The sequence below is a fragment of the Denticeps clupeoides genome, chromosome 2, assembly GCF_900700375.1.
Source record: "Denticeps clupeoides chromosome 2, fDenClu1.1, whole genome shotgun sequence".
NCBI classification, from domain to species: Eukaryota; Metazoa; Chordata; class Actinopteri; order Clupeiformes; family Denticipitidae; genus Denticeps; species Denticeps clupeoides.
The window spans coordinates 2,508,213-2,528,072 of NC_041708.1; the positions used below are offsets into that span (position 1 = coordinate 2,508,213).

The window sequence follows — 19,860 nt, forward strand, 5'->3', positions numbered from 1 at the left end:
TGCGAAGCGCTTTGATGATCTAACAAGGCGGCAATTTGAACGGTCGATTTGAGAGACTACGGCTTCAATGCTGCAAGATAGGGTTGGTTCAGACCTAACACACACACACACACACACACACATAGCTTTGTGAGGACTCAGTGCGATAAATGTGTATATCTTTATAATAAATGTACATTCTAAGGCACTCATATACTGACACACACACAGTTGTGTGTATTGCTCATAGCTTTGTGATGACCCAGTGTGATAAATCCTTACAACATTTACAAAATACATTTTTAATTACCACTAAATAACAAGATCTTTCAAATCCTGAACACATAGGGACACCATACACACAAAAAGCTTAATATGTTAGATTTGTTAGATATAAATAATAATAATGACATCTTTGTAACAAAACTTTTCTTTATGAGGACCAACACACTAGTGATGAGAAAACAGCACATCTTCACAGAACAGTATCATTATTTATGACCAGCAGGTAAATGTGCAGCAGGGATTACCCACAAGTGAAAAATTACATTTTACAACAACACCTTCTTTCTCTACAGTTGATCTGAGTAATGTCAATTCTAGCCTGTTTTCGGTCTTGGTCTCTGTCTTGACTTGCCTTAGTCTTGGTACCCTCCAGTCTTGGCAATGTCTTGGTCTCGGTTTAAGCAGTTTTGACTACAAAACTGCAACACACTTACACACATAGTGTGTCACACACATATGCAGACATAAATTTGATTGCTGTTTATAGACTTATAGATTAAAAATGTGCAACATACTTGTAATAATGACATAAAGTGTATATATGCTATTTGTAAACCTAACTCACAAACACACATTTTCTATGTTAGTGAGGACCTGTTGTATTAAGATAAGATGATCCTTTATTAGTCCCACAAGTGGGAAATTTACTTTGTCACAGCAGGAAGTGGGCTGTACAAGATATTACTTTGTAATCATAAGCGTAACATCAGAAACTTGTTTTGTCTTTTGTTTCTTGATTATCAGGTTATAAGCAAAATGTCCCCATATAGACAAAAAACGTTTCATTAAAAACACACCACACTTTATGAAACAGGTTGAAAGAAAACAGAATGTTCATGCTCCTGCTTAGTGAAAAGAGAAGTGAGTGAAGTGATTGTCACGTGATACACAGCAGCACAGCACACGGTGCACACAGTGAAATGTGTCCTCTGCGTTTAACCCATCACCCTGAGTGAGCAGTGGGCAGCCATGACCGGCGCCCGGGGAGCAGTGTGTGGGGACGGTGCTTTGCTCAGTGGCACCTCAGTGGCACCTTGGCGGATCGGGATTCGAACCGGCAACCTTCTGATTACGGGGCCGCTTCCTTAACCGCTAGGCCACCACTGCCCCATATCTCGATTTCAGAGACCAAGATAAACCTGGTTGTACAACTTTAGAACAGATCTAAGTGAAATCTGAATAACGTAGATGGGGCTGAAAAGAGCTGTTGAGATGCTTAAACTTAAATGACCAAGGTTACACTTTTTTTTAAAAAGCCCTGATAATTTATATGTGTGTGTGTGTGTGTGTGTGTGTGTGTGTGTGTATAGATATACCTTCAGACCAAGGACAGATTGTTCCCTCTGCACGATTAGCACCACTGACAGGAACACTGACTTGGTTGACAGAAAAAAATAAACTCTTAACAAATGTCATGCAATTATCCCTCTAATTAAATCCATTTGAGGAGCGAGTGGAGGGCCTGTCGTTGTCATGAAATTGTTCAGTTGTACATCAGGACTGGCCGATAAAAAAAAAAAAATGCACATTTAAGATAGCATGAGTATATCTGTTGCAGTTGGATGCAACTACTTACCTTACTTCTTTTTATTTAGTACGTCCGTTCTTTCTTCCCTTTTTGCATTTGTTTGAGGAAAAAAAAACAGCTGGATAAAAACACACACAATGCGTTGCCATGGAAACAACCGACGATCACGCTATGGCACAAATGCCTTTAAGGTGGCAATTAAATCGAGCCCACCACTTCCAGACGCTTCTGTGTGCAGTTGGCCGCATCAATTAACATTTGGAGTTCATTTGGGCCGCATCTTATTTTCATAACTCGCATTATCAGCTACACAAGCGCTGCCTACTCGACTGTCTGGCACTACCCGAGGCTAGGCTATAAAAACCCTTTAGTACTTCCTTATTAATGTCCCGCCGTAACCATGGAAGCGCAACGTGGCCAGTGTTACCACTGTGAATGAGAGGCGGCACACGGTTCAGAGTTTACGGCTTTTATTTGAAATTCATAAAACACGTCTGCCACGGGGTCAGGTTCAAGTTGCATCGCAAAGAAGAGAGAGAGAGAGAGAGAGAGAGAGAGAGAGAGAGAAAAAAAAAAGTGACATCAGACAACACCCGTCAAAAATACAATACTGAAATATATTATTTTTGGATTATTCAACGCATTATGCAAAAATATACAGATATGATTTTACAGATTCCTTTCTTCATTTTGGCTGTTATTGTGCACAGTACGAAGGTTTAATTTTTATTTTTTTTTTACAGAGACTATTACAATTTTTTTCTTGTCATTACACCTTCATACCGTTCTGTGTTATGACAGACGAACGGCAGCAGACACAATGCCCCTGAGGGACACGACAACAGACAATTACAGTAGTGCATCGTGCCGTCGGGGCGCCTGTACGGTTGAGGTGAGGACACTGTCAGTGCGCGTTTTAACTTCTTCTTTTTAAGTGAACGAAACAGAGATATACGTGGAAGAAATATGTACAAAGACCTGTTTTCTCAAGCGTACACTGGAACACTAAAGTCATAACACTGCAACAGGCAAATTACGTAAGCTGCCATTGTTTTTTTTTTTATCCGAAATATAATAAAAGCATTCCTGACACCTTACAAACCACACCATAGAGGTCTCATAAGCACTACATACACAGGGCAATCAACATGGACTTTTCATCAGGCCATAAAAGTGGTTAGTAGATGCCTTGCAGTGTGTTTTTCGTCGTGTACGAATGCCCAATTCACACTGTGCATGATGAAAATGATCCGTTCATAAAAATCATATTCAGGCTATTTCGCTGCTTACAGGTGTGAAGGTGCCTCAGGAATTATCTGTTTTTTTTATCAAATGCAATCTAATAGTGCGCTCGAAGTCAAATATGTCTACCTGCACAGTAGAAGTGGTTAAATGTTGTGTATGTGAGTCGCTGGGAACCACAGAAGAAACCTTTTTAATACGTTAATAAACCTTTTTAAACTGGGACGGTGGAGAATTTAATGCCACTCAGGGACATTAAGGTCTTCGGCTCTTTTTATTGTGACCTATTGTGAGTAGCTTACGACGTTTGTATATGTTCGTTTTATTTCAATTTCTTCTGAAGCGTGCAAGGCCGATTGGTGCCAGATCGTCCCAGTTTGTTCAGGCGTCCCACAGAAAAAACCTTGAAACTTGTATTTACTTATTTACCTCTTTAGCTCAGTTTGCCCATTTGACCGTGCTTCAAGGGCCACGGTTTCAGCCGCGGCGGTACTTGAAAAACCAGCAGCGTTGCATTACCTCAGAGCTTGACTAGAGCGGGTGTCACACAATTTTCATGGAAAACAATAAAACCCAAGTACTCGTGACTGCGTCTACACCCAGCGCAGCGCGGCGGGCCGACGGGACCGTAAGGCGGACACCACAGACGGACGTAAAACGTAGCAGCTTTCTTTTCGTGTTTTTTTTTTTTTTTTATTTCATCAAACGACTGCGCGGAAACGAATGGATGCTAAGCGGCCGGCGGGAGAGGCCGGTCCTCCTTCAAGTTAAAAACGGTGCCGTTTCGTGTTGCATTGTTTGACAGCATTGTAACAGTCGTTGCCATGGTTTATGTCCTTTTTAAAACGAGTTGACCTGCAACTTTTTTTGTCGTTACACCACAGAAGACGCGCTAACTGTTCACATGCAAGGTCTGCATGCCTGCTATTGTATGTGATGGGCTGAGGCAATATGGTGGCACGTTCTAGAGCGTGCTGCTGAGTATTTCCGACACTTGTTCGTTAGTTTGCTCATCCGAGTCCACATCTTGGTCTACCTGCCCTCCATCTTTGCCGTGACCCGCGGGTGTCCAGGAGCCCTCCTTGTGGGTGGGGGACGTCTTGGTGCAGGGCTCCACAAAGATCCGGCGCACGTTGGGCTTGCCCTCAGCCTGAGGTGGCCGCCGCGCGTCGAGCTGGTAGGAGGACGGCGAGTTCGGCGGCGGCAGCTCCACGGGCAGGTCGATGTCGCTCTGCCTGGTGTAGATGCCTTCAGACAGCAGGGCGCTCTGACTGTCGCTTTGGTGGTGGAGCCAGCGGGGTCCTCCGAAGTAGCTGCGCTGGGGGTGGCTTTTGGACAACACCTTCCTCTTGGTTGGTGGATCGGCCAGGAACTTGCCACGGGTCACCCTGTCCGAAGATTTGGTCAGAAAGCCAGACAGTGACAGGCCCTCCATGTCTTTAGTGCAGGACTCCGTCTCCAGGATGGTCTTGGGACACACACTGTACTTGAGGTCATGCATCTGAAGGACATCCGGAGCGCTGCCGCTCAGCGCGTGCACTGCCTGCTGGGATATGTCTTGCGACGACGAGTACACCAGGTCCAGGTCTCTCGGGCTTAGAGCTTCGCTGGAGTCGTAGTCGCTGTCAGTTGGGAGGAAGACCTCCGAGCATCCTTCTTCATCTGATCCTGGCTGGGAGTCTAAAAACACACCACAAAAGCGGCAAGCTCAGCGGGCTGCTAATGGCTGCCTAGCGATAATACAACTATCCAGGGGGTCCAAATGATCGTTCTTCTCGATCTACAGCAATGCAAAGCAAGATGCTAACTTATCTTCAACAGGCTTTATTTGTGCTACCACAAAAACAGGACCAGAGAAAACAGGGTGCTCCACCCAGCATTTCACTACACAGACATACCACTTGTGGCTTTTCTCCTCCTCAGCTCCGGTGAAGGCGACGGCGTTGGCAGGTAGTCGGCGTTGGACGAGACGGAGTCGTTCTTCTGCACCGCGGCCTCCTCGACGGTGATGTCCACCAGCGAGGTAATGGGCACCCCGCCCAGCGGCTGCTTGTACCGGGCGTACTGCAGCGCATCGGTGATCCAGCGGACGTCCCGCCACGTTTCGTCCATTTGCTGCAACGCGACGCACAGAACAGATGCGGCTCAAGAATGTACATTTGGGTTCATTAAGAACTTCTGCGACTACCTTACACAGCATCTGTAATTTTGGCCAAATATCTGGCTCGAGAAGCAATATCATTTTCTCTGAATAAACAGCGCTGCGGTTCAATGCGCCGAAGAACGTGTTTTCAATAAGTGCCGCCGGCTTCCACACAGATCGCTCAAGTTCATATTTTCCATCTCCGAGAGTGGCCGGGAAATGGCACTTTACCATGAGGCAGCGCGCAATTTCGGGTTGCAACTCAAGCCGCTTCTGGCAGACACCTCGCGCGATTCCCCCTTCGCGGAATGAGCCTTGACACCAGAGAGTGACTCCGGCGGAAAGTATGCACAGGCGCCGGTGACAAAGACGGGACCAAATCGCTTGCGAGTGGAACAATAAAGACGTGGAGAAACGAGCCTACGGGTCAGGGGTGTGGCGCTGTGAGGGTTTAACTTTCCTAATACCTGCAAAGACGAAGGTGCAAAGGTGTTGCATTGAGTTGAAAGACCCAAGACCAGTTCAGACAAAGTAAAGGATTGCAGTGGTCCATATTTACTTTGCGGCCTTATCCAGAATGCCTTACGTAGTTACAGAGACAGTCCTCCTGGAGACACAATGGTAGTAAGTGGGGTTTGATCTTCTGGTTCATAGGCAAGAGTCTTACCCACTAGGCTACTACCACCCAATATTTCCTCTTCTTTTTTCTGAGACGTATACACTTTAAGGGAAAAACATTTTCGAGATTGTTGTTCTTGATCTAACGTGTCCACCAAGTTTAAGGACTGGAAGACTGGTCGTCTATCTCGCCAGCCTTCTTGCATTGTTTTAATGGTCTATGATATAGCTTGCACAACACTCTTGAGGACGGTGTCCCCACATTGCATCTTTTGTGCTTTTTGTGCCAAATTATTTGGGTTCTTCACAACTCGCATTCACGACTGTGCCACACTTCTACTCCTCATCACAGTCTCGTTTTTGGTGGCCTTACAACGTATCTATACACATACGAGATCCCAACAACACAACGCGATATTGAGATGAATTCTGTGATACTTGCGTTCTCCACTTTTTAACAGTCATGGCACACCAGTACACTGGAAACCAGAGTTTGATCATTTACCAATCATATATACGGCTCTATATATGCCCCACCGCTATATTCCAAGGTCAGTGTTCATATGTGTGTGTTTATGCTTTGCGTCTAGCCGCACTAGAGGGCAAATGGCACATTTTTTGAGGCGCATGTTTTGCGGCATGTCTGTCTCGGCACTTTGACAGGACCTCACAGTGGAAAAAAACCCCTTCAGCGCGAGAGGCCTGCCGTTTAAAACACTTTCCATCCCGGGCCGCTCTGACAGACGTGGCTCCCTCGCTGGAACATTAACATTTTAACGCTAATTGATGCCACATTGCGCGGCAGTCGCCGGGCCGGCAGACACACGGAGCCGCATGCGTGCTGCCAGGCTCATTGATTGGTATTATTTTTTCTCCCCCTACCCGGCCGCTCTCGGGGAGAGTGTGTAATCTGCGGTCAGCGCGCCACTTTTTTCCAAAAGCCTCTTTGGATCCGAGATCACACAAACACACTTGCGGTTTTGTGGTCCTTCTCAATTAATAGTCCAGACCGGGGTGGCAAGGCAGGATTATTTCACTGCAGGGCGAGCAGCAGATTCTACTTTCAAGTCGAACGGCGAGACTCAAGTGATATTGAAATTCTTAACGCAAGGAAAACAAGCCGTTGCCCTATTTATACGTCTAGTAGTTATACTTTATGACTTCAATAAACTATCCTAATTGGATTATTAGCTAAATTGTTTTTGCAGTTTTCGTTTTTTACATACTCCTGTGTCGAAGTGTACCAATGAGTATTACGTTGTGTGCTGCAACAAACGACCCAACATTACACTTCAGTGTATTCTGGAATCCCTGTGCTGCTGTTTGTTCTGGAATAACACAAAGCTGACCGTAAACCACTTAGAGCAGTATGAACCAGTAACTCGAAAGTTACTGTGGAAAAAAAAAAAGATGGCACCAGATGTTGGATTTTTTTTAGTATGTCTCTGCATTTTTATATGGTAGGCAGCAACTTTTTCTACTTTTAATGAGTTATATGTTCATTTGAGCCACAAACATGAATCTGTGGCCACTCAATAAAGCCTGTTCATTGTATGTTCTGCATTGTGCATAATGTTAAAAAGGACCATAATAAAATATACATCAAACATGAGGACATTGAAAAATTGCATAATTTTGAAACTTGGCACTTTTAAGGAAGATTGAACCAGGAAGGAAATATAATATAATATAATACATAAGCGATGATTACAATGATTTTGCGATTCTTGTTACATTACAGGAGAGTTCTCTATGATACAGTCGTGATGGGTGTAAAATTGTATAAGGAAACGCACAATGCACTTTCTGAAACAATAGTGAAAAAAATGCCCTGTATATCAATATCATGATTTATTGCTGTATTGATTTGTCTCATCGCTAATACTGAACGTAGCAGCTCATTATTCCAGATTGAAATGCACATTATATTCCCATATGGGAGTGTTGCCATACTTGGTGAACCTACTTGTATGTAGTCAAGTATGTGCTGGTGCCTCTGTTTAGCTGTGGCGACCTCCGAGTCCGAGATGGCCTCTCTGAAGGCCTGTTGGGTAATCAATGCATCCAGGTCGAGCACTGACGACAGGCGACAGTACAGGCTGATGAACTTCTCCTTGTAGGAACAGAAGTGAACTGCAAAGCATAACAAACAAAAAAAACCCCAATTTTAATTACCCTCATTTCGTGAAATTAAGCGATTCACATGAAGTATTGATTCATCGCTCATACTTTTTTTTTTTCTTCTGTGTGTGTGTGTGGTGTGTGTATGTGGGGGGGGGGGGGGTCTGCGAGACTACAGCCCCTCTGTCAGTGTGTGTTTGTGTGAATTAGTGGTGGTCCTCTGGGAGAACAGATTTGCCGCAGGAGGCTCTGGGGGTGGCGGCGGTGGAGGGGCGCGTAGGAATCTGTGGATTTTTATAAGGGGCCAACTGAGCTAATATTGTAAGGGGGCTGAAACAGAAGCCAGTGTACCCAGCTCAAACATTTGAAGAGGGAGGTTGAGGAACCCTGAGAGCGGCGTGTAGGGATTGGTCTGTCCCGGGGCCGTGCAGACGTCGTCTGAGGCTGGCAGCAACAGAAGAAAGGACACATTGTGACCCAGCTCCAGAACCTCATGTGTGTAGAGACGGAAGTGCTTGGCCTGTGGGACGGGACACACACACACAAACACACACACACACATATTAAGCCCATGAGGTCTGAAACTAAGGGTCCCAAATCAATAAATAAATACAAAGCTGGAGCTATTATTAGCTATAATATCGCTAATGGAACTACTGGAAAGGTATTCATTGAAGAGACAAAAAGGAACATTTCTTGTTCCACTGGTACCAGTACCTGGTGGAGAGGTAGATTGATCTGTCTGAGGAGGCTTTTGACAGCTGCCTGGAGCTCGTGGTAAAGGAGGGGAGTGTGGCCGTCTGTCGCCTGATTCGTTCTTTCCACGTCCTCGGGCCCAGACAGAGTCTGCAGCCATTCCCACTCATCCCTGGGAGAGAGAGAGAGACACACTGTGAAGGGAAAAGAAACCCACAGCACCCCCCCGTCCCACCGGCCCCCTGGGGAACAGTCAATACAGAGAGCCACTTGCCTCCATATAAGACACAGTGGAGATTTGAACTTGTGTCACAAAGACCCCAACTGCCAAGTCCTTGCTTCATTTTTATATTAAAAAATGGGGGGGAAAGGCCCTATAAATTTTTTTTATTCTATGTGCAACAGGCATTTTTGTACCAGCATTCCCTTTTTAGCACAGCTTTTACTGTAGGTAAGGAATTCTGAAATCGGAGAACCAGGCAGAATGTCTGCTAATGAAGAACCTCAGGGGAACACATGGGCTAACCGTCCATTTTATTTTACATATGGCAAAAAAAAAATAATTAAAAAGCACAGAGGTGTTTGGCTAGTTCAACCAAAATAAACCCATAAACCCATTAATCACTGCGGCCAGAGGGGGGTTAATATTCCGCGCCTGCACCTCAACTGTACAGGGCCTCGCGAAGATAAGATTCAGATTACAGATGTGCTTTTGGCTGAATAGCCGGGACTCTACATTCATGTACTGATCACGGTCTCTACTGTAATAAAAAGGATCTTTGCCCAACTCTGTAACTGCAGACACTTACGACCCTAACAGTGAATCACGGTTCGTTAATGCAACACAACATTTTATTTCCCAGCTTAGCATGTTCTTAGCCCACCTGTATACAGTACAGGCCAAAAGTTTGGACACCTTCTCATTCAATGTTTTGTCTTTATTTTCATGACCATTTACGTTGGTAGATTCTCACTGAAGGCATCAAAACTATGAATGAACACATGTGGAGTTCTGTACTTTACAAAAGGTGGAGACCTGGCCTCCACAGTCACCGGACCTGAACCCAGTCCAGATGGTTTGGGGTGAGCTGGACCAACAAGTGCTAAACACCTCTGGGAACTCCTTCAAGACTGTTGGAGAAGCATTTCAGGTGACGACCTCTTGAAGCTCATCGAGAGAATGCCAAGAGTGTTCAAAGCAGTAATCAGAGCAAAGAAACTAGAATATAAAACATGTTTTCACTTATTTCACCTTTTTTTGTTAAGTACAGAACTCCACATGTGTTCATTCATAGTTTTGATGCCTTCAGTGAGAACGTAAATGGTCATGAAAATAAAGAAAACACATTGAATGAGAAGGTGTGTCCAAACCTTTGGCCTGTACTGTATATGGCAGGGAGTAAAATGCTCTAATGCTCGCCTTCTTAATGTGGTGACACATTTCCACATTAACTGAGAAACCGTAATGTGCTGTTGTACTGTTGAAATGAAATAAGATCGAATGTCAGATATTAATCTAAGAAATAAATCCTATATTACACTCTTCCGTCCTTCACTTGAGAATGAAGATATGATTGTTTTACAACACGAAATACGTTCTGTTATTTTCTAGTTGTTTTTTTTCTTGGCTCCAGAGATTTTCCTCAAGCCGTGAGTGGGCATCCTCCCGCGTGAACCTCCCGCTGGCTTCCACCGTGCAGCCTCGTAGTAAATCCACTTTTACTACCACGCCGAGCGTCAGGATAATACCTTCCCTGTCTGGACCTACCTACCGGGGTCACCGTGGTGACCTGAGATAAAAATAAATAAATAGCTCCCTTGCCCAACAAAAACAAATAGGAGTTTTGTTTTGCCCATAAAAAATGGCGGTGTCAAGAAACTATGTGGGCCTGCGGTGAGGACGCATTCCGCGGAAGCCCCACGCTCAGAGGCGTGCCTTTCACCGCCTCGGCCCCTCACTCGCTCTCGGCCTTGGAGACGGCCCGAAATACAGACGGGTTTCCCTCATTTCGAACTCAATTTTTCCAGCATTTCTAACGTATAATCAGAACAAAAGATCTCAAACTATCACAATCACAGTTCCTTTAAGTTTAGCAAAGGGCAAGTATTGAGTTGGTGGGAGAATCGAACAGTAGACAATTTCATAATTGCATTTTTATTTTGGCTTTATTTAGACATAAGTGCTGTATGTTTCACTGTTGCTTAAGTATCGTTAAGTACGTTAAGCTTCACGATGTCTCACGCGCTTACTGTACCTAGAGACGTTCCAATTCTCCCGGATCCTGGAGTGGCACAACATATTGGGCATCCGTTGCGGGACGAGCACTTTGATTTGATCCACAGAGCTGCTGAGCTTCAGGTAGCCCAGGTAGAGACCTGGAGTCAGGCGGTGCTGACTGCGCCTCTGGTAGGCCAGGATGTCCTACAACACAGTGACGATTTATAGATGTTAATTAGAAGACCGTTGTACCATTCGTAAAATTCCCGTTATGTGCTTTTCAGTTCATTATGTTGTAATGTTGTTACAACACCACAAAACATATGGTGACAATCGATTTGTTTTCGTCCATGTTTTCAGTCAAGTCCATTCCGTTTGGATAGAAGTCCGCATCCCACTTTCCCACCAAAACTCAAACAGATATTTAGCATCATTTTGAACCCTTTCATGATCCTGCCTTCCTTTTGAAGTTCTGACATGAGAATGTACGCAACTCTATGCAAATAATCAAATTAGAGACAAACAAATTAGAGATTAGTTTTTTTTTAAAGCTATAAAAAAAAAAAAGAAACTGGCACAAAAAAACAATAGTTTAATCGATTTTCAGTGTTGATTTTAACTATTTAAAACATGCATGTTTTTAATATTTTAATGATTACACCTTTATGTTGCCAGCAGCATGACGAGCATGGTACATTTCATATTACGATGAAATAATGAAAGGCCTACGTAAACCATCAAGAATTCCAGGATTATTTCCCATATGCACTCTTATGTGTCACTCATGCTGGGCATAACACATTTCCACAAATGGGAAAAGGGGAATAATGTTAGCAATTTAGCGAGCGCTTACACCCCCCAGAGGGTTGTGAATGCAGTCTCTGCTGCATGCCAGGTGACACCGTGCCAAAAGCGAGAAACAATTGTGATGCTTTGTGTTCACATGTGACAAAATATGCCATATTGAAACCATAAAACCCGCCACCACAACCCCTCGCTTCGGTGTTTAGATCCTCACCCCCACCTTTGTACCTGTACCTTTGCTGTGGTTTGTGTGCAGCTTTCTGTACATCAGTACAAAATCCAATTTTATTTTTTTATGCAGATCAATTACAAAAATTATTGTAATTAGTGTAATGGTCCCCTGGGGGTCCCCTCCATTTTCATCCTAATTTTGAACCATCATGGGATATCATTATCTAATACATTTTGTTGTTCGTGTTTGATGTTATTTACTTGAGGTACCTGTATGGTGATGAGCAGGATGTCCAGTGCATACGGCTCTTCCGGGGTGGACAGGGACTTCCTCTGGCTCTGCAGTTTGGACACCTGCATCCACTTGCCGTTGAAGAACGAGAAGTGGCTCTCCGTCTCCCGCACGGTAACCAGCAGCACGTTGCCATGGCGATCCTTGATGGGCTCGTAATGGACCCGGCCCAAGTTGTGAGTGCCCAGGAGGTTCTGTAGGGAGTTAGAACAATATGAAATATATTTATATTTATAAATAAATGACAAAAATAATTGTGTCTAAACAAACAGTAAAGAGGCCAATAATAGTCTGTGAAGTGAAGTGTGAGCTCTGCGGCGGAACACAAATGGATTTGGTATCCTCTAATTGAGGATAAAATGGCTTATACAACATCAGAATCTCTCTCTCACACACACACACACACACACACACACACACATGCAGACAGTGTTTGTTTGTTTGCTTTCAACCATCAGAATCGACGGAGTCTGGCACCTGCAGCTGCCCGGCGGCGGCCAGCATCTTCTGCCGCGACTGCAGCGCGGAGGAGGAGGAGGTGGAGACGCCCATGCTCTGCCGGAGCCACCGCACGTCCTCCCACATGCACGACAGCTGCGTGGAAACAAAGCACCGATGGCAGAGCGGCGTCTGATTACGGCCCCTTATCCATGACGGCCCGCTCTGTGTGTGTGTGGGGGAAGTCAGGGGTGACGGGTGGAGGGGTCAGGGCATTCGGGGTCGGTGTGAAAAGGCTCTTCCTGCCGAGCAGGGCTTTTAATTAGAGCCCCCCTGACACACACACCCGGGTCGTCGTGGATAAGACCGCCCACGCTGGCTTTCGGCGCAGGTGGCTCGCAGCGCCAACCATATGCCGAACATGGCACGGCATATTTGCAACGTATCGTATGACCCGACGTAAGCCTATTACTATTGGCATAAAATAACTTTGCTACTGTATCATGGTAATCCAAGTCTTCACTGTACCAGCTAATAAGGTAGGGGGGGTTCAAATTAATGAAGACGTGCTGACAGACGCGCGGCCTCCCCAAGACTGCCGTACCTTGGTGAACCACAGAAAGTCCTGCATGAGGGAGCTGCTGTAGGAGTCGTCCACCTCCACAATGGGGATCTGGTCCTCGTTTGTCACCAGCAGATTGTCCTTGTGGTAGAACACGGCCGCCACGTAGATCCCCCTGGAAGACGTCGGGGGCGAACCATCAAGGCGAGTGACGTTAGCGCAAAATGTCACGGGGGAACCGAATTCATTGGGGCATTTGGATAGGTACCTTTTCAGGGACTTTACGAACTTGCTGGACGAGTGGAAGAGATGCTTTAGGCTCCGGGAGACGGATTGCTTGCGACTCGGGTTCTGCAGCTTGGAAGGGTCTAGAAACGGAGGGAGAAAACACGCATTGTTTAGCGATGGACCGTGAGGAAACGAGAGATGAAAGACATTCCTCGTAGCGTCGCTAGCAGCCAACTGCAGAGAGGCTTACAAGTGGCCTCTCTGATCCCACTTAATTAGAGGAGGGGAGAACGAGAGCAGGAAATTGCCCGTGATGAATTAAAAAAAAAGAGCCGCTCTGCAACCTATCGGCTCAATCGACCTTTTAAGGAAGTAAAGGGGAAAGGGGGGGGGGGGGTAAACAAATGAAAACCCATCGAGTTGGAGAGGGAAGGGAAAGAGCGCCGGGGGGTGGGGGTGGCGAACAACCCGGCAACACAGGAAGTGAAGACGGATCGGGGGGGTAATTTAAAACGTGCCGGGTCACAGAGGTCGCCGGCGAGTTATCTCGAGGTTGTTCGGCCGCGTATCTCCCTGCGACAAGAAAAGGCTTCTATCGCCACTCCAGCGATGCCAATCTTCAGACGCCCCCCCCCTTTCTTTGCACGAAATTAAGCGTCACGTAATTGCCCCCCATGTAAACAGTGGGTAGACTGAACTATTCGTTTGGCTGAGAAGCTGTTTATGTTGCTTTAAAAGAAAAAAGGCCACTGACGCTCCCTCTGGGGGAAACTTTTTTCCATTCAAATCCCACCCCGTACACTGACGCGTTCACAGGGAACCCGTGGGGATCTGACCGCCCTTTCACTACCTTTTCTTCTGTGGAGGCAATTGTTTATGACCTTCCTCAATGCAAATGCATGTGTTCGTGGTACCCTTCATTCAATCAAATCAAGACGTATGCGTTCACATGGCGTGCATAATACATCCCGAATGGTGGCGAATTTTCAATTATTGAATTAGGAGGCGTTAAAACCTTTCCTCTGCGGTACTAAAACCTCTCTATATATTGAAGCCGATCAATTTGAGATCATTGTACCAATCGCTGCAAGCCTTGAGCGAATTCACTCTTTATGCACTATTGACACGGGCTTCAGGTGCGGAGTTGACAAACACACTGCATTGGAAGTGCATTGATCAAGAGAAACCCAACGTTGGGACGTTTTGACCTCTGTATTGAAAAATGTTTGGTAACCACTGGCAACTAAAATAGATACGGCTGAACAATTTACTGAAGGTGGGAAAGAAAGTCAATACCATGGCAGGAATAACCATATTGTCACCAGTTCGAATATTGTGTGGAATGTGAGCATAAATACCCCCTGCTTAACATTTATTTGCAAATTAGACATACTATAATACTAAAATATTATTGTTGTTGTAGCAAATAACATTAAAAATCAATCAGTAAATAGTTATTTTTTACTTTTTTGTAGATTTTCTTCTAATTATTATGTTAGAAACAATCTTACAATAATTATTAAATATTGAGACATATTGTTTGTGATTTTTGGCTTGAATAAAAAATAACATGTTGGTGTTGTTATAAAAGTGTTGACCATAATGTATAAGATATATCCTCCTTCTGAAGACTAATTAAAACATTAATTACAAAACATCATAAATAGCGGCATTGCATTTTGCAACCTGTAAGACGACAAAAAAGCCCAGTATGGTATATTCATAAAGAAGGTGAATACCACATGTCATCTTTAATTCCTTACGCTAAATAATGTAGCAGGTATTGTCCATTGTGAAAATATTGTTCGATATCATCTTTAAGCCGCACCTCCCTTACCTACAGCTCTATACACAGTATTGGTTACTGTGAAAAGGGTGGCGATGAATGGGACCCTGTTGGTTGGTGGTGCAGATAACCCACATCAGAAATGTGTGTTTATTTCTCACCCGGGAGGCTAAATGGCTCTGACAAGTGGACTACGGGGCAGGAGAGTGCCGGGCCTCCCGCGCTGACCGACTGTCACCCTACATAAATAAAGAAAACGTCTTCGTTTATGAACGTTAAAAGAACGTTTTTTTTTTTTTATTAACAACTTGGCAACCCGACTGTCTGCTAGGTCCGACCATGAACCCATTGTGTGTGTGTGAGTGTTTGTGTGTGTGTGGGAGAAGAGCATTTTCTTAGTAATTTAGCACGGGCCAGAGGGGCCTTCTTGACACGCCGCCCGGAACGGCCGCGGCACAAGCTGCTCACACAGTCGTGCAGCGCCACCGGACCTGGGAGGTGTGTTTTGGGGGGAAGGGGGGGTGTCGCAGTGTCTCATGCGGGAACACTGGCCGCTGTGTGTTGCCCCGCACCGCCAACCTCCCCCCACTCGACCTCAAGCCTGCCTGACTCTCAGTCGAAAATTAGGATGACCCCCCCACCCCCCCTCGTGTTTTATTTATGCATTTTACATTATTCCGCAGCTTATTAATACAGTTATGTTTGTATAAATACCCATGGCAATCATTTTATTCAAACTTCATACATAAAAATGTTCAATTGGAGTTGATTTTCTGTTTTTTTTTTCTACTGTCTGGATGGCAAAAAAAATATATCTCCTATTTCCACACATACAGCCAGTTCTTATAATAAAAAAAAATCAATTATCCCACATGATATAATTTGGAGCGCTGGCAGGCACCCCCCGCCCCCCCCCCCCCCCCCCGACATCATTAGCCTTATAAACAGACGAGTGATGAACACTTCTTGCCCCGGCTCATGGCTGCCTAATGAAGTCGGCATTTGTGACCGCGGAGCGACTGTCAGCACTCCACACAGCGGCTCTCTATGCCCCGCCAGCCGGCGCGTGGATTAGGCAGCGGGCACGCCGCCAAGCCCACTGTCTGCCCGCGTCGGGTGGAGGAGCCCGGGACGATTTACAAAGCTGCAGTATATCGGGCGACATGTTCAACATGTAAAAGTCTCTGAATCCGAACTGTAGCACTAAAAAGGTGCTGCATTCTGTGGTGCTGCTGGTGATATTTTTCATCACGCTTCATTTATCTGCATCAACACAGAGTTCATTAATCTCATGGAAGAAGTGTGACTACAGGGATGGGGAGGGAATTGAACGAACCTCCCGGGGGCACTAAATCCAGGATCACATGGGCCTGTTTCTAATGTGATTTTAATACAAGTGCAAACATTACAGGAATTTATCTTCTTCTAATGAAACGTTGCAGAGTTTGCTCAAGTCGGGAAAGTCGCTGGAAATAGCGCAGCAAAAACGAAGACTGGTCAAACATCGGATCACGTGGGCGGGTGAAGACGAGCTCGTACCTCCGCAGCAGTAGTGCTGGTGCGTGACGCGGACTTGCTGCAGGAGGCGCTCCATCGCCTCGATGTGGCCCCGCCTCCTGGGCTCACGGCTGTCACACTCCTTCCAGTCTATAAAGGAAGGAGAGGAAAAGATCCATCGGTTCTCTAAGCCTCTAAAAAAAACCTTCATTCGTCCCCCGAGGGGGAACCTATTTGGGGTCCATAACTCAAAAAGTCGAACCGAACAGCGGCACTGAACCCGCTAAGAACTGTTTTATTCAAGACAAATAATGTATTGAAAACACCCCCATGAAGCCGATTAAAACGTTGCAAATTTTTTTTTTTTGCAATTGATTCAAATCTACATCTGAATGTGTGCTTTTGCATTGCTAAAAACTTCCCATTACTATTGATTTTTTGTTTCAGGATTTATGAATCAGAAATACACAGTAGGTGACATATAAAGTTGATGAACCCTAATTGTAAGCTGCTAAGATGTATATGTAGCTCCTGCCATATAAGAAAGCACCACTAGATGGAGATGAATTGAATATATTTGAATCTGACTAGCACAAATTGAATTTGAATAGTTTGAACTGAATCTGAATGCATTCATTTGAATTCTGAATTCCAGTAAAATTGAAACAGCATTATTACATCCGTAAAACAATGTTTGTGTGAAACTTCATATGGAGAAACGTGTGCCATCGCAGTGTTACGGTTAACCGTCCAGTAAAACGGTGTTCATTAACGCTACTTGTTAAGCACAGCTCCTGACTGGGCTTAAATGTAATTTGGAAATTAAGAGAACAGAAGTGTCTCGTAACCGCTCAGGATTCGAGACCCCATCTAATGGGCAGCAGCGTCCCCAAAGTGTTGACTTAAACCACTATGCCACTACGCCACAAGCTGGCCGACGAAGCATCAAGCAACTGAGTCGACAGAAAAATACTGTGTTGATTCTACACAGAAAAGAGTATAAATAAGGTAATTAACTAAGTGGAAAAAAAATGAATTTAGGCAAGACCGTATTTGGATGTAGCGACTGTCATTGCAGAATGTTCCGTGCAAAGCTGAAGTGTTGTGAAATCTGAAAATAGCTCGATTGACGTCACATTGATTCACTGACACACTGAGATCCGATTCTATAGAGACCAAAGAGCTCGGGCCCTCGTTTTTCAACTCGCCCGTTTGAAAAACGAACACTCCAAGGCCAGCAATAGAAGTGCTGAGGCAAGAGTTTCACAGCCAGTCGTGATGAGGGAATAAAGGACGTATTTCTGCCTCCGCGGATGCGGGCAAAACATACAGTGCACCACGCCTGGCCTCAGTCGAAAGCTTTACAAACCATAATGCCAGCAAGTGAATAATAGACGAGCTTTCTCAAGCACAATAATGTCATTCCACGGTTGCAAAACTATGCTACACAGTGCTATTCTTGAGTGTATTCTAGGGCACCAAAATAAGAGTAAACAGATTTGGTAAGCGTGAACTTACTGGACGGGGCAGCAGAAGGGGGCAGTGACGGTTGAGGCGGACCCCAGCCCTTCATGTTATACGCTGATACCTGGATGTAGTAGAGCCTTCCCTGTAACCAAAGACACACTCAAGATACAGGATACAGGATCTTTTTTTTCCAGTTTGCTGCTGCCTACGGACAACTGGGCTGCGGTTAGAACTGCTGTCGCTTGGCACGTCATCATTTGCAATTTACAGACCATTAAAGGACCATTCCTCCATCCAAGAGAAATGGTCGGCACTCTATTATAATTGAGAATATTGTTTTGGGTAATATATTTACTGTGACGATACAGTGTGTTGCTGAGACAGCCGGTGTCATTGGATGGTCTTACCAAGGTCAGGCCAGTAATGGTACAGGTCAGGGACGGGGGAGTCTCCAGGATCATTTCACCCGCTAACAAGGAGAAGTCCTTCAAACAACTCCACTCCACTGGGAGGGAGAAGGCAAAAAAGAAAAATCACAAAATGCAGACGCTACGAACAACAATTTCTCGCAGGAGGGGGAACAGAAGCAGAAATGCTGCCATGATTTCTAGAATATTACAGCTGTGACAGTGCAACAGGGAACCGTGCATGATGGGTAATGTCACTGTGGGTATTATGGAGGTCGGTACCTCTGTACTTGGTGACGACAGCGGAGTTGACGCTGGCCGGTTCCTGGAACGTGACAGTGAGGGATGTGCTGCTGCTCACGCTGAGACGCGCCGCTGATGGTGGGTCAGGTGGCCCTGCGTGTGGACAGGAAACTGGCATCAGGGTCCTACGCCCTAAGCCCTACCAGGACTTCATTTGCAGCCTGTCCAGTTCCCATCCAGAGAGACGTAATTTCCACTCTTCCACTCCTTATAACCATCTTCAAAAAGCCCATTTTCATTTTGATTCTCTTTCTAGGTAGTGTTTTTTTTTTTTTAAGTTTCTCTTCTGTAAATGACAAGAGGCTCAGGCTAGATGCACAATGTCGAGGCAAGGAGCTTAACAGACCTCGTCTCAAAAGATCACGAAAACAAACTCATATGCCCAAGGACCACTATATCGATTAAGTGAAAAAGCGACAAACAAAGTGGGCAGGTTTCGGGGCAGCACAGGAAATGAACTGGAAACGAATCGGCTCAATATGGACTAAAGCAAACACGATGGAACTTATAAAATTTACTACAAGCCACTACAGGCATATTGCAAAACTGTCTGCACATGGGTTTATGCAATTTATGGCACCAATTTTTCAGTCTGCAAGGCTTTTCTATTACTGTACAGGACAAAAATAAAGCTGATATATAGGTTTTTATTCCCTAGAATGGCACGCCGTCCTAATTTAGGGCAATGTTGCATAGGAGCGATTAAAGCGTGAGGTAGACGGATCCAGAGAACACCTGTATGAAGACTCACGTGCGTGCTCGAAGCCAGCCTTCATGCGCTTGTACAGCTTACACCGCCACTCCCAGGCTTTCAGCTGCTTCTCCTTGTCCGATGGGTCCAGGCTCAGGCTCTCTCGCACGACTGACGTGGACAATTCGCCCGCTCTCCTCTGCGCCTCCTGCACTAACGTGGCGAGATGGGCTTCTCTGCTTTCCAGACTGATGACTACAATCAAAAAAAAAAGGGGGGACGGGACTGTCAGTCAGGCAGGTGCACCGAATCAGGCTAAACTATACGTTTCCCATAATCTCGCTGCGACAATTCGTGTCACAAACACATTTTATTAGCACTAAG

The 19,860-nt window shown here is 45.3% G+C and overlaps 1 protein-coding gene across 1 annotated transcript in view; it reads right to left on the reverse strand.

Annotated features, from left to right (window-relative positions):
* Window positions 1-2,381: 2,381 nt before the first annotated feature.
* Window positions 2,382-19,860, reverse strand: part of ankfn1a (ankyrin repeat and fibronectin type III domain containing 1a) — a 46,934-nt gene continuing 29,455 nt past the window's right edge. The window contains exons 10-24 of the mRNA XM_028970630.1: window positions 19,537-19,731; window positions 18,765-18,878; window positions 18,483-18,580; window positions 18,127-18,217; window positions 16,651-16,758; window positions 13,366-13,465; window positions 13,140-13,272; window positions 12,575-12,691; window positions 12,076-12,291; window positions 10,868-11,034; window positions 8,634-8,784; window positions 8,268-8,436; window positions 7,762-7,928; window positions 4,933-5,149; window positions 2,382-4,714 (exon numbers count right to left, since the gene is read on the reverse strand). Of these exons, the coding sequence (XP_028826463.1) occupies window positions 3,999-4,714; window positions 4,933-5,149; window positions 7,762-7,928; window positions 8,268-8,436; window positions 8,634-8,784; window positions 10,868-11,034; window positions 12,076-12,291; window positions 12,575-12,691; window positions 13,140-13,272; window positions 13,366-13,465; window positions 16,651-16,758; window positions 18,127-18,217; window positions 18,483-18,580; window positions 18,765-18,878; window positions 19,537-19,731 (2,759 nt within the window). The 3' untranslated portion in view covers window positions 2,382-3,998. The remainder of the gene's footprint in view (window positions 4,715-4,932; window positions 5,150-7,761; window positions 7,929-8,267; window positions 8,437-8,633; window positions 8,785-10,867; window positions 11,035-12,075; window positions 12,292-12,574; window positions 12,692-13,139; window positions 13,273-13,365; window positions 13,466-16,650; window positions 16,759-18,126; window positions 18,218-18,482; window positions 18,581-18,764; window positions 18,879-19,536; window positions 19,732-19,860) is intronic.